This window comes from Solea solea, chromosome 3 (assembly GCF_958295425.1).
Source record: "Solea solea chromosome 3, fSolSol10.1, whole genome shotgun sequence".
Taxonomy (NCBI): domain Eukaryota; kingdom Metazoa; phylum Chordata; class Actinopteri; order Pleuronectiformes; family Soleidae; genus Solea; species Solea solea.
In genome coordinates, this window is record NC_081136.1 from 32661946 (window position 1) to 32677761 (window position 15816).

A 15816-nucleotide genomic window follows, 5' to 3' on the forward strand; every position below is an offset into this window, starting at 1 on the left:
CTTGAGTACCTACATCTAAGACTATTTTTCTTTTTTTTCTTTCAACACAATTGAAGAAAAGGAGACTGCTGTATAAACACTACATGTTAAATCTCATTCGTAAGTAATGTTTACTCTTTGTATATCAGACACCTTGAAGAGACTGGTGTGCACCTATAAATACCTCACACATACACATAGACACGCATGCATATTATTGTAGTTTCATTGTGTGTTTGTATGCATCAGGATTTTCCCTGTTGATCAAATGAAGACACACATTTCACCTTATTCTAGTTTACAATCATTAACATAAGTATGAATGTATATGAGAAACGACAGAAAGGCAACCCTTGAAATTGTTAAGTTAAGGGTTAAGTGCACCAGTGCAACCACTGCAAAAGGTTCGTCTGGAGCCCTGTAAATAAAGACTGACAGTAGACAAAGGTAAACACTAACGAGAAAAATAGCTTGTCCCAATCACTTAAACTGAGTCTTAAATCAATGTATTTTATATCCAGTGGTGAATAATAAAACAGCAACAACCTGCATAAAATTAGTAGCTGTATTTACCTGTGACACATACCATAATGTATATATTCCTTCTAAATCACACCGTGTGTTGAGCCCATATATTTTTAATGATGCACCGATTATGAAATTCTGTGCCGATATCTTACCGATGTTTAAAATATAAGTTGGATTTATAGCTAATACGGGTAACATTATTGTGTTTTATTTATTTATTCATTTGTTTATTTATATACCAGAGTCCTTTATTTATGTTACTATTATATCACATCTGAATCAATCAATTTTATGAACATTTTAATCCCAAAAAAACGTCTTTTTAGCCTCTTATTTAAGTATTTTCGAAAGAGCACCTGCTTCTGTGTCAGTGAATTACTCCAGTGCATACCTAACATACATTTTGTCTCATCACATATCTTCTGTTTTACTATATTACACCATATATAATAAAATCCATAACATTCCCCAGAGAGCTATCATTGTCATTACAGACGCAGTGACATGAGCTACAGTGGAAATGAAGACATTCTAATAAGAAAGATGTCATCTCCCACACATTTTCACATTAACATATCGCATGATAACTCTATCAAGTATCGATAAGACCTTGTCTCGGCCTTTTTTCTTTTTTATCTCTGGGGGAAAATGTATTTCTTTGAGGAAAATCAAAAGAATTCCTCCCATTATTCAACAGAGGTCAGAGATAGCATCTTATCTCTGTGGGGTATCCGTCATGAGAAAGAGCTTTGAGGAAAGACACACTTATTATGTCCACAAAAGATGATATTCAAGATAGACCTGCACACAAACACATGGCATCGCCCATGAACTCGCACACATAAACAAAGACAGGCCAAACACACCCTGTTAAATCAAATTAGCCCTGTGCTCTGATCCCTTCCATGCATTCCTGCTCTCGTCTTGTAAGACCAGACCTTCCCGCCATTTCATTATCACACACACACATGCACAGGCACTCCCAGTCACAACCCTGCTAATGCATGTCCTATTATCCAATCCGCCAATCCCTGCTCTCCATATAAAGGCCAGTGTCACATGACTACCCGCACGTTAGTCCAACATTTGCTCTCAGTTAGCGCCATCATTTGGCACTAATGTTATTCCATTTTTTTTTTTTTTCCTTTAATGTGATTTGGAAAGTCTCAGCTTCAGCTTCCACCAGTCCAGCACTAAACCCCCCAGTGGACGAGGCTAATCACTTTCCGGCATTTCTGAGGGAGACAATGATCCCAGTGTTAGCGCTGGCTAATGACAAGCTAACACAATTAGCCTAGCCTCCCTGGAGGAGAGCTCAGAGCCAGGGTCCATTCTAGCCCCACCTCCTGCGGGCTCCTCATCCACTTTCCCTACATTACTATGGAGCCTAATGGCTTCTTATTAAGAAGACAGATGGAACAAGGATGGGGCGGGATTCTGCGCCTTCTTAAGTTACATTTATGGCATGCGTTGCATATGTGCTACATCCGTAAGCACTTAAGAGACTTTTTTTTTAATTCATCATTCTTCTCATTCTCGTTTGAAACTGAATTAAAACCAAATAATGTGCATGTAGAATTATTTTCTGCAGCACTGGTGTCATTTCTTGTCTTGATATGATAAAAACCATGTTAGCGGTGAAGACAAATTATTTGATAATCTTGTTTGACCCATGTCTGATTGGAGATTAAGTTTTACACAGCGAATGATCCGCCTCGAACAATGAAATATTAAAAGAGCACAAGAAAAGCCCTGTCAGCTATCATTACCATGCAATGGGTCTTATCAGTGAACCACATCATCAACATCAGCTAATGGGCCGGGCTAATGTGGTTCTGATTGAAAGACGTAGGTTAGAATGTGGCCAGCATAATTCAATAGTGTGTTCACTGGCTATTCCACGTGGATTTCTAATCTTCTTTTAAAATTGACTTTCTCCACGTTAACATTACAGGTGAAAAACATTAATTTACTGTGTTTGTGATTATAAACAAGACATTTAGACTTATTGCCAGATACCATTAAAACAGGATAGAGATCAGTGATGTGAATGAGGTGATTTTAAATTCAAACGACCTTTGATTGTCTATTCTAACTTACTTGTACTTGGCGTTCACTTGGTCTGCAGCATTATGGAAGTTCTCTGTGGTGACCTTGAAGAACTGAGCACTCTGCAAAGGGAGAGACAAACAGGGGGAATCAGTGAAATGAGAGAAATGCCTGAAAATGTGATGGCAGTCTTTTACATGAAACTGCCCATCTAATTTATTCACATCTTCCCTCCTCTCGGTTTGAAGTGATTGAGGCCAAAACTAAAACATTTTAACAGCGTGACACCTCACAGTTCACAACTGATAATGTTCTTCCTCCACACAGCCCCGGCATACACAGCCCTGCCTACTCAAACTTCTTAAAACCTGATTAAAAGGGATATTAACGGCAGAGGTCCACTGGTAGTTTAGGTTTACAGTCCACAACATGCCGGCTGTACTTTATATAGGTTGTAAGATTTTTCATTTTCTATGCCATTGTGAGTGTGCACACACTGCGTGTTTTTTTAGTTTGTGTATGGGTTGTGAGTTATGGGTATATTTATGTGCGTATACGTGCTTATCCTCTCGCAAAAAGACTGCTGTAATAACAGGCAGTAATCTTGTAAGGTCAGAGTGTCGCGAGTAAACAGCGTGCACACCAACCGGTCATAATCCCCAGGTGACCCATAGCAAATGAAGCCATAGCAGGACCACTCAACCTGAATTAGCTCCTCAAACACAGACATATAAGCGAGCTCTTATATGGTTATACTACTCTGTGAAGATGCTTGTAAGCCCTTGGTGACTGTTCTGCACATTTATGTTCAAATGGTGAGAGGTCGTGAAGTGTGATGGATAGCTTGATTGAGTTGTTTGAGTTTTTTAACCAGGAGAAAAAATGAGCAAAACATATACTGCTGTCAATGTCTTCAGATTTTGAAGGCGAAAACTCGATATTTACAGAATAATTCATCAAATATGACATGAATTTGTTTTTTTCTCTGACACAAGTTGGGTGTTTTGGGTTGTAAATAGACTCAACTCATCCTCATCAGTTATAGGCAAGCAACTTCTTCTTTTTCTTTTTTTTTTTTTACATGCTTATATCTACAGTTGAAATGTGATAAATATCAGCTCCTTGATCCTACCTGCCCTATTTTAACCTCCATGCGTAGAAGACATTTGTCATAGTTGGGAAAAGATCAATAGGAATGAACTGCACTGCTGAGAAGATCAATAGTTATGTGTTATAGAGCTAAAAAGATGGGACATGACAATGTTGACAAGACGTCTGACACAGATTGGAGGCCATTTCATTTGAATGGACACGCATACAGTGTTTTTTTTTCCCCACACACATCATTTAAAAATGAATTAATTGATACCAACATGTGCATTATTCTACATGACACTAAATTTCATTATTATATTTTCTTTTGCAACACTTTTATATGGACTGCATTTGTTTTAGTCCAAGGAAAACTGCATGTCCTTACATGCTGAGGCATGAATTTTAATTCTAGACAGGTTATGATGCTAAACTGTTAAAGAGGATTTGTTTAAAAAATATATAATTACTCCCTTTCCATCAGTGTGGGTTCAACTGTAAGTTTATCCTTCGTGGCTAAAGTTTTTGACATTAATTTTGTCAAGAATCTACCTACTGTACATCAAATTTTCAAGTTATCTCAATCTTTATAATGGGCAAACCTGTCATAAACTGCCTATATTTCAGCAACATCTTATCAGATCTGATGAATTTAGCTATAAGCAGGTAAAGTTCTATATTGATCCACAAAGTCTTCTGAATGCAGTGGATCAAAATGTAAAAACGTCAGGAGCCAGTGTGAGAAAGTGTTTAAGCCTTAGTGGAGGTCTGTGCTCTCTGAGTGTTCCCGTTTCAATTTATATTTCTTAGACAAGGGGCATATGGGGAAAACGCTGTGTAGAAGGAAGAAAGATAATCAAAAGGGGATATAAACCGCCAAATGTAAAGCGGCCTACTCTGAATACATGGCTGGTCCAGTGCAGCTGTCCTTCAGGCCGACATTAGCCCGCGTGTAAAACACGGCAACAAAGCATTTCCAAAGTTTAAGAGTTAACTTGTAAGCTCATGCCGTACTGGTGCCCTCTTGGCCTCGAATCAAGTGATTTTCAGTGTAGACAAAGAATCTGTCAAGAGCTACGAAAAAGGGATTTATAGAGAAGCTTATTCACAGATAAAACAAGACTAAAAAGAGAGATAATGGGGCCTGCTAAAGAGGCAAGAGTAAGACTTCTCTTGGGTGCTGAGATTGAGCCACTGTGAGAGAAAGAGGGAGACAGAAGGGGCTGGATTTGGGTCTCTGTGTGGAATACTAAGTAAAAGATAATAATACCTGCCTAAATGGCAGAGCTGGCACTAATCAGCACATTTATCGACCTTGGACGGCAAAAGGCCACGGGTGACAATGATTGTAGGACCACTTACTATACACATGCACACAAACAACGCACACACTCACATTCAAACACTGGTTGAAAACATTCCTTCCTTGACAAAAATAAAATTAAAATCAAGACCACTGAGACACAACCTTAAATTGATGTTATCATCTGCAGACTGATTCTACATGAAAGGATAAACATGTGTGACGCCACCGGAACCCGGCACTTTGTGTGTCCCATTGTGCAATCGAGTATTTGCAATCTGTGGAATAAAATTGCGTTCCTGTTTATTTTCATCCTATTTACTCTACTTGCTTTCAACAAGGTTTTTAGCTCATCTGGAGCCAGACAAAATGCTGGTGGGGGGTGTCATAGACAAATTAAGTCATTACTGCTAATGCACTGCAGCGATATGGAGAAGATGGAAGTGGCTTCCCACCACAGACTGCAGCTCAATTTGGAGAATGGGCCTTCAATTTTTTAAGGAACAAAACAAATACCTCCGTGTACTGATGGCTTTCTCTCTCTTTTATCTGCTGCTGAGCAGGAGGGCTGAAATGTGGCAAAACCCCTCCATCGCTAACATTGGAGCACTGCAGAGCTCAAGAAAATTAGACTTCTGCTGCGTGACTCACTGCAACTTGCTCATAGGGGAGGAAAGGGGCTGGTTAACCGTTATTGAGCTTATCCTGCAAACACAGAATTGAGTAAGCACTTCAAGTTCTGCCTTCAGGGGCATGACATCATCCCAGGGTAGATGCACAGATGAAGCAGCCAGAGCTGTTCATGTCTGCCACGAATTTACCTCCTAAAATTGCATCTATTTAGCCAAAGGTAACTCAATCTACCAACTATAATCTCTCGCCACATGTTCATAAAGAACGCAGGGCAAAATATAAGAAGCCGCCATGGGGAACAAACGTACCACAAAGGCATGATCGTTTGTACTTCATACTATAATCTGGTTACTTAATGTCTATTCTATTTTTATAATCTTAACAGTCAATGTCTTTCTATATTGTACTTTCATAGATGTGAGTTGAAAAACAAGCCCCTGGAAGCCCCTGGAAGTAAAAACAGACATCAACTGAGCTTCTGCAGTGACTGACAGAGCTGCTTATATGAGGAAGACACTTCTTCTCCTGCTGCAGGTTTGTCTGTCTGCATGAGTTAGAACTATGAGGATGAAGAGGAAACTTTTCATGGGTGTTTCATTCCCAGCCAAGACTTGACTGGACTGGACTGTGTCTGCCAATATGGACTATGTGTGCAAGAAGGGGCAGAGCAGGGTGTATTTTCTCAGGAGGTTGGCCTCTTTTAACATCTGCTCCAAGCTCCTGCCCATGTTCTACCAATCCACTGTGTCCCCAGTGTCCTCTTCTACGCTGCAGTGTGCTGGAGCAGTGAAAAGATAACGGACACACAGAGACTGAACATCACTGTTATATCTTTCTGAGATGGTGGGCAGTGAGATCAGACTTCCCGTCTGGGTCTATATTCCAACATTTGCTGCCTTTCCTTTATAAACTTTCATTAGATCCCCGCGAACCTCCTCATGCAGCTATAGAACAGCAGTCTCAGACATAATAATTCAACAGTGCAACTCGCTGGCTTGTCTCCTGTTATACACTTGACAGGCTTGACATTGATCACCTAATGGTGGAGGAGAAACACTTTCGCTCCCGCAAAACAAAACAATGAGCAAGTAAATACTCCTGCCTTTTAATTTCAAGTCGAAGCACACTCATACATTTCATCTTCACTTTCCGGAAATATAGAAAGATTGAGGGACACTGAAACGAAAAAAAAAAAAAAATGTAAGATGAAAATAACAAGTCAGAAGTAGAGACAGAGATAGAGCGATAGAAACCATTGCTTTTCTGAAAAAAACTCTTCCTCTTGAATGTCTTTCTTTCGCCGTGCTGTGGAACTTTGCTATGAGATGGCAATTGCTGCTGTGATTGTCCTCCGTGGGAGAGCAGAAAAATCCAATTTCATCAATATACAAGGCGAAAGAAAGATGGAGGGGGGAGAAAAAAAGAATCCCTTTAGAAAAAAATGAAACTTACAGAACAAAAAAAAAAAATCACCACTTGAAAGAAGAAAGCAGACAAAAAGGGGGGATATTGAGAGACAGATGTGGCAGGGAGGGAGGGAGGGAGGGAGGGAAAGAGGGAGGGCTGGAATGAGACATTGTCGGGAAAAAAAACATGGGCAAGTTGATTGTTAAATATGAGATTGTTTTACAGCGAGGCAGGTATTGAGTGAAAATATAATAAATATATAGATATTGTTTTCAGGGGCTATTTTGTAGCTGTGGCCTCAATGAGCGTCAGCAGCAGGCTGAGCTGTCTGGGAGCCTGGTGATGGCATGTCACTGGAAGCCCCTCTGATGAATGGCCATGTTGGATTGGAACAGACATGTAATATATATCAGACTTATATTCTCTCTCTCTCTCTCTCTCTCTCTCCCTGTCTCTCTTTTGGTTTTTGCTGTCTTTTCGTGGTGCTGTGCGAGGGGGAAGATGAAGCGAGGGTGAAAAATGTGATCAGAGATAATATTAAGCTGGCAGTGCACTCTCGCTGAAATCAAACAGTGCATTGTTGCAAAAGACAAAAAAAGGATAATCTAGATTTCACAAACCAAAACAGGAAGCACCCGGGCTGGAAAGAGGGTTTGTTCAGCAGCCACCGATGCGCCATCACTTTTGTCACATAAATGATTCCGTGTCGCCCGTACTTCCTTCAAGTTACACACATTTTAGAATTTACTTTATGTTTGCTCATAAAAGTTTTACGACATATCTTATTTCACTCCACCACCGAGACGCCATGGCTCACGTGAATGTTTAAAGCCATGTGAAAACTCAAATCGCATCCTGTGCACCGACGCTCCAAAATCATCAGCGCGGAACATCGACGCGGTGCGAGAGCCACGTTTGTGTCAGCAGTTCAGCAAACAGTTGTCCTTATTGATTAAGCTGCCAATTACTTCCATACTATTTGATTAATCTCAGTCAGAAGACAGAGGAGCCTCTACACTGTGTTGTAAATACTCTGTCTCCATCAATAAGACAGAAAAAAGCTTTTTTAAAATCATAAAATATTTAACGCAGCATTCTCTACACAGGAAAGAACTTGGTATCCCACAGAGCAACCTTTCCCTGTCCAAGCGCTTTTTACTTAAGATTTATTAAATAACACATCCATAATTCTTTTGTTTTTTCCTGATACCAGTGTTAAATGGAGTGGTACGACTCAAAGCATATAACATTAGATGTACATGAACAAATTCAAAGAATAAATAAATAAACTGGGTTGCAATAATTTTGCAGTTAATAACAGTCTTGTAATACCTTTGTGGTGTTTTTTTGTGTGTGTGTGAGAGAGACAGAGAGGCCAATGATGCATGTCTCGCTGTCGGGAAAGCATGGATACATTGTGAAAGAAGTGGCAGCCAGTTATTTTTTTTACTAAATTCAACACAACACAGGTGACAAAGCGTGTGTGTGTGTGTGTCTCTGGTTAGTGTAGACATGCGTGTGTGTGTCATGAGGTAGCGACAGACAGCAGGGCAAAGTTTGCAGAGCTGGAAAGAAAACACGGATGAAACGGCGGCTCATGGGAACAGCTCTGGCACCGCAACGAAGCATCTAAATTTGCATTATGATCCAGCCCAATGGATACCAACGGTAATGGTAACGACACTGGAGCCACATTTGCGATTTCCGAGTTTTGCTATCCAACTCTATGCATAGCACCAGGTGTTACAGAAATGGCAGTAAGAAGAAATGCCAGAAATGTAATATTCAGCAACAAATTTGCTCTTGCCACAATTTATATAATCGAGTCGCAATTGTTTGTCATTTTTGAAAAAGTATACAAAAGGTTTGAGAAACACTGCGGTTTGATGTTTTTAATTATGCCATATCTACTTGACTATGTAAGCTATATGCTGCGTAATCAGTAGTTGTTTGGAATTGTAGCTTCTCGTAAATGACTTGTCTTTTGAGCATTTTGCATCAATTTGGTAATGATGCAATAAACCAATCAGAAATTTCAATTAGCAAATAACAACACAGTGTATTTTTCGCTTTTGGTGCCATGATTACACTGGATGAGGCAAACAGTGAGTGAGGCCTCAGAGCCAAATGGGACACTGTGGCCAGAACAAGAAAAAAAGAATTTTATTAACACAGTCCAAACAAACTGCCCCCCCCCCCCCAGGAGTCCCTAGTGGCATTCTGCACATTGAGGCGACATGCAATATGCCCACCATTGATCCTCAATTACACACGAGATCAAACACTGTCGCACAAAATACACATATGGTTGCCACTTCTGTTGTGTTTCGTCCCCCTAGTGCAGATAAACCGATTTGGAAAATATAATTAAGTTATCATTTCATTCTTGTGTATAAATTATTAAATAAACCAGTGTGCATTCTCATTGTAGTGGCCTTGTAATCTTTTCTTTTTATACCCTTTTATTCTTTATTTTTTATTATCTTTTTCTTCTTCTTACCTTCTGTTAATCACAAATGTCATGCTATACCTTCTCAGGTAGAGTCTGTTCAGCTCAAGTGTTTTGTCCTCTCCTCCTTTTTCTTGTGTTGAACCTCTTGTTTCTATTTTAACCTCCATCACCTGTACACTATCTCTTTCCCTGTTGTCTGCCCATCTGCCTCTCTCCTCCCGCTCTCTCCATCTTCTGTCTCTTGAGGTGTGAAGGTGATTAGTTGGCACTTTGATCTAAGGAATATTGACCAGAGGCCAACGTGGCTGATGGATGGCCAGTATCTGGAGTCAATAATGCCTGTGTTACTTGGGACTCATTACTTCAACCATCAGCGCTTTCATCTACTCCTATACAGTATGATACAGTAGAACAACACAGAAGATGGCACAAGCTGAGCTCAGATATCGAAACAGAAGCTCAACGGCAAATCTGTGAACGTTCAAGTGCAACAAGGGAAAACATTAATCTCTTATTATTATTTAACGTTATTAATTACTATACAACTCCTTGAAATTCGTAAACAAGAAGCATTACAGTTGTGCTCCCTATTTAACCAGCTAATAGAAATACAAAGATGTGTGCATTTGTGTTTTTACAAGTGTACAAGAGAAACCAAAGCGTCATATAATTCGACATGGATGTCCTTCAGAGGACAAAGTGCCCACTGGGTATGTGATATGTTGCTGCTGTTGCATAAAAGAGAGCTTCTGTACGAATGTGTAAGTGTCGCCCCTTTTCCACAGTTATTTATCTGGCTTCATGACGGTGTTAAAATTCCATTTGGCTTTCCCTGTAGAGGGCATTTTACTTTTTGCGCTCCTCAAAGGGCAGAAAACTCCTTCCCAGCATGAAGGTATAATTTTAAACGCATTAAACAGGGCACCGCTTCCTTCCTAAGACACACTTATGATTTGAGAGCAGCATGAGGGTGTTCTTTTTAAAAGACTTTAACAGGACTTTTGACCCTTGCAGGCATCTCTCACAGGGACCAGCAAGGAGCTGCCATTAGAAGGAGCGGGTGATCGGCGTGCCTTCCATACAGAAAGTTGTTTGACTTAAAAAATGTTCAGGGACAGGAGGATGCACACAGAGATGAATGGGATTCAACACGTTTTCATTCAGGTGGAAGAACATCAGGTGGAAATTAAAGAAGAAGAAACAGAGGCTGAAAAAGGCATACCATACAGAGACAGGCATGCAGAGTTGAAGTTAAAGGATGATAAGAAAATCAGTGGGGCAGTGGGATGAAGACAAAAAATAAATGTGAAACTACTTTGGCTATGCCCCATTATGACCAAGCTCACTGTGTATCAGTGTCACCTGCACCACCTGCCTGGGGAAGACACTGGATAAATGTTATGGAACCATTCCAGATGCATATAGATTTATTGCTCTTCCTCCTCTCTGCTCTGCTGACCACTACACCATCCTGTTAGCACCTGCCTACACCCCGCGCTCATAAGGAGGACAGCGAAGGTTATCAAAAACACCACGCCTTGGACAAAACAACAGCATTTTGTCTCTGCGGGGAGGCTTTGAATCCACAGACAGGGATAACCTTCCTGCCCCTCCAGCAACATCAGTGAGCAAGTGCACACAGTCTTCATACATCTCCTTCTGCAGGGACAACATCATTCCACACCAAAAAAAAAGGTAACAATCTTCCCAAACAATAAAACTGTACATAAACAGAGAAATCTAAATAATTCTCAATAACAATTGGCAATTTTTTTCACTGGCACCGAAATGGAAAAAGAGGGAGGTTAACAGAGAGAAAACAAGTTATGTTTGTTTCTCCATTTCTGTTTGGAGTGAGCTCAGTGAAGGGCTATCATTATCATACAGATTAAATGCAACACCAAGACAACAGATCATTATTGCAAGATGAGAGGAATATCACTGCTTTATTTATACAGTCTAGTTTTGTGCAAACATGTTCTTACCCTCTCCTCCAGCCGCGCCACCTGCTCTCTGTAGAAAGCATCCTGCTTTTGTAAGTCTGCTTCTCGGGCTTCCAGCTGCTTGGCCTAAAACAGAGACACACAAACGTGTAAAATATACAGCATAAACACGCACACACAGAAGACAAAAAAAAGAAAAGAAAAGAAAAAACATTACTTATGTGCTCAGTGGAGTATTACCATTTTCAAGAATCCAATCAAAAAATACATCAATATACATCCACACAAGAGAGCCTCACACTGCGGCTCAGGATAAACGTGTAAATAAAGCAGACATGTTTTAACAAAAAGACACAGATGCCTTTTGTGGTTGGCATGAATAAATCTACCAAACTGTGAAACAGCATCTGAATGTGTGTGTCGTTTTTGTCAGCATGTAAACACACTCTGAGATGGCACTGAAATATGGGCACCTTTTGCTTAAAACACCCAAAAACAATTACTCCTTCATGTCCATGAGTGTAAGACTTATCACACCTTGGCAGGTGCTGTATGAGCTTCTTTGTCCTCTTGTGTTCAATCTTCAGCCAAACCACTATCAAGCTAAGAGGATAACATCAGTTCTCAGTGCGAATGAGCACCACAGTCTAGAATATATTTAAGCCGGCCTACCTATCTTCACTGTTCTCCACTCGACTATGACCTTCACTAGATGTATGGTTGACTCTGTGGGTGATATACAGGATAGATAAGACCTGGATGTATCGACTGCCCGAATAAACGCACAGACACACCTTAGCACTTCAATAAAAGGCTATGGAATTCTACACTTTACTTTCAATGAAAGTAACAAAAGAAAATATGTGGAATAAGATATGAGATAATGCTATAAGGCGGATTTGATACAGTACTCAGTATTGGAATTAGTCTAATAATTACCAAAATCACAGGATTGGATATAGTAAAAAGTAAATCCAACACAACCAATGAATCATACATATGACGTTAATTCTTCACTTCAACAACGGTAAACGCGCTGCAAAGAAAAACAGAGTGAGAGAGTGAGGCTGCAAATGTCCACCACGCTGTTTGAGCATTAGGTGTTTTTAAAAGGCTGATTATAGCTAGAGATTAAATACATGAGCACAAAACCTACATGATACATTTGTTTCAACATTGATTGGAAAATATATGTTAAGTGCTTTGAAACTCACTCCTTTACGAATACATTTTACAATCCACACACATCTATTTTAGGCTGAAAAGCTTGCAAAGTCGAGGCCTGTACATCTTCAGAAACAAGCCGAACCTGTCATCTCATTTCTCATTTATAATTCTACAAAGCATTTGGAGCAAGAGAGTTGTAAAAAAAAAAAAGGATCATCAAAATATGGAGCAGGTGAAATACCTGCTGGAAAGAAGAAATGTAAGATGTCAAAGGAGCTGAAAGGGAGAAGAAATCCTTGACTCTACGATGCAGAAACCGTGCGGGAACGAGAGAGATTCTTAGTAAGGGTAGAGGTTTCTAGACTTACCTTCAATCTAATCTCCTACATAACACGAGTGTTGAAAGAAAAAAGGGAAGAAGTATAAACAAAAAGCACAGATTCATCATGAACTTCTTCAAAGTGGCATATGGAAAGGTTTGGTATTTAGATGCTTCAGGTGAGCGGCTGCTACAGTATTCTGCATGAATACTGAAATCATCTCCTGATTCACTGGCTTATATACACACACACACACACACCAGTGACACAACACACGTATAGTACACTCACATGCCACTTTATTATGTACACATGTATATAGTGTATACTCAGCCAAGACATGGTCAAAAAGACCTGCTGAAGTTCAAGAATCAGAATTAGGAAGAAAGGTGATTTAAGTGACTTTGGGTCTACAGAGAATGGTCCAAAAAAGAAAGAAAAAAATGTAGTAAGTGGCAGTTCTCTAGGCGAGATAGGTCAGAGGAGAATGGCCGGACTGGTTCAAGATAAGAGGAAGGCACAAGTAACAAATAACTCCTCGCAACCAAGGTTAAGCAGAGGACCATCTCTAATCGCCCAACATGACAAAACCTTGAAGCAGATGGGCTACTGCTGTCCAATACAAAGCAGTCGTGCAGATTTCCGCAAGGCTTTATAAGACGCCAAGACCGACTATGAAAAATACACATGCTATGATGGGAGGGGGGAATGGTATTTCCCTCTCCAGACTCTACAACACTGACAGCATCAGTGTTTGATTTCTCAACTCACTTGATAAGATGGAGCTGCTCAATGCACATCGTTGAGTAGAGGGGAAAGTCACTGAAGGGCTGTCCTCACATGAGATGATTGGGGGACGTTTCAAAGTCAAGGGGGTTGTTCTTAGCTTACCATATATATATATATATGTATATATATATACACAAGGTAAAAACTCTCACAACCACACAACCACTTCTCCACAGCCAAATAAGGGGACAAACATCTACATCATGGTGTTTGAAGTAACCCTAATTTTCTAAGAACTAACCCTAACCCTGCTACTGTCTGGTCAGTGTTAGACCTCCACTTCATCAGTTTTTAACCTGAGCTTCCATGAATAAAAGTTCTGTCCACAAAGTGCACACATAACAGTATGCTCTACAGGTAGAACTAGAAGTGGCACTATCATGACCTTTATCGATTTTGAAGATTGAAACCAGAGCAGGAGACAAATTGGTGGTTAAGTTTTTTGAGAGGACAGATAACACTGGCTGAGGTGCCAAAAAACTGTCCCACACCAACAACTCAATTTAGTGGGGGGAGAGAAGAAGGGATGATGAGACGGAGGGAAACACCGAGGAGAGGATTGTGTAGCGTCGCAAGTGTGTCCAAAGTCAATGTTACACCGACAGGTGGTGACTTCAGAGTTTAGTTTTGTAGAGAAAGACAAAAGATGCGCATTTGAGGCGTCAAGACATAAACAACGGCTCAGACACTGTTGTGAAAGGCACACGTCATTTCACACACAAACTCACACCGGCCCGAGCAGCTGCACCCACAGAGAGCGGGTGGAGAGATGAATGCATGCTAAAGGCGGGACTAAAGGGGTCATTAAAAGACGAAAGGTTGTGACAGAAATGTGTGCCCAGGGATTTTCTCCCTTTTTTTGCTCACTTTGTGTGTGTGCGCCTGTGTGTACACATCCACGCATCGGTGCATGTGTTCAATTTCCATGCATGCAGGTCGGCCCTCCACGACACACACACACAGGCCCAGACACACATGTCAGGATTACTTCCGATTGATTAACCCCATTCAGAAGACTTTAGAGATAATCTAATCATACTAAAGGCCAAACAATGGGACAGACTTCACCACCGACCGGAGGCCTTTTGTTCCCCTAATGAAGAGGCGGTCGCGGATAGAGGAGGAGAGCTGGGATAAGAGTGGGGGGGGAGATGGAGAAAAAGAGAAGGGCAGAATTAGAAAGGAAAATGAAAGTGAACTTGAGTGAGGAAAGAACATAGAGATAAGAGACAAAGAGGGGTGGACAATAAAAGGTGATTTATCATTGGAGGTGTCAAAAATGGAGACGTGGCTGTTAGGACAAAAAAAAAAGCCTGGGCCAAGTGACTCTTTAACTTCAAAAGTTAGAGAGACAATGATCAAAGTTAAGACAGGAAAGGATGAAATAAATAGAGGAAAGGTGAAAATGGACAACATCCAATCAATCCCAGCTGAAATCAGATGAGAGGGAGGGTACATCCCAAACGAGTCAGCAATTTCAAAACTTTGTAAGTCCAAAGGATGGTGTAATTTATTCATTTAGGCTGATTGGGTAATTCTAATTCAGCCTCTCGCAACGTCTAATTTTCCCGTGCAGTAATCCTTGAAGAAAAAGGGGGGGTAAAAACACCCCAGTAAAAATTACAAATAATGGCTCCAACAATACATTCCCAAATGCTGCCATTTGTAGCCCCAGAAACCAAATTAACATCAACAGTGAACTCTTACATTTCCCTTCCTGTATCCATCTCCCCCCCGGTCTATTAGTAAGTACAGTAGCAAAAGAGCCGAGGGTGACAGCCGGCTGAGAGTGAGACAGTGGTGGTCAGATTAAACGGATCGTTTAGGCGAGGTGAATGCCATTGTGAATATCAATTAGCTAGACGCTGAATAATTAAGGACAGCCATGTTTTTTTAATTAGCTGAATGTCGCAGTTTGAGCTGGGAGTGAGGGCGGAGGAGGAGGAGGAGGATGAAGAGGGATGAAACAGGTGGAGTTTGCTGTGTCAGGCCTCCCCAACATATGTTCCCACTCTGCTCCCATGCACTATTTTTACACACCTGAGTTCTCCAACACTGTAACACTTTAAAGGATTTAAATAAAACGATTCTCGACTACAGCAACTGCATGTGTCTGTATCTAGCTATGTACATATATAAAGAATATTGTTCATA

General features: G+C 40.6%; 1 protein-coding gene across 2 annotated transcripts in view; it reads right to left on the bottom strand.

The window, feature by feature from the left end:
• chchd3a (coiled-coil-helix-coiled-coil-helix domain containing 3a) overlaps positions 1-15816 on the bottom strand; it is a 65538-nt gene that overhangs the window by 14526 nt on the left and 35196 nt on the right. For both annotated transcript variants that reach the window (XM_058626101.1, XM_058626102.1), the window contains 2 exons: positions 11429-11512; positions 2608-2678 (listed from right to left, as the gene is read on the bottom strand). In XM_058626101.1, coding sequence (XP_058482084.1) covers positions 2608-2678; positions 11429-11512 — 155 coding nt within the window. The remainder of the gene's footprint in view (positions 1-2607; positions 2679-11428; positions 11513-15816) is intronic.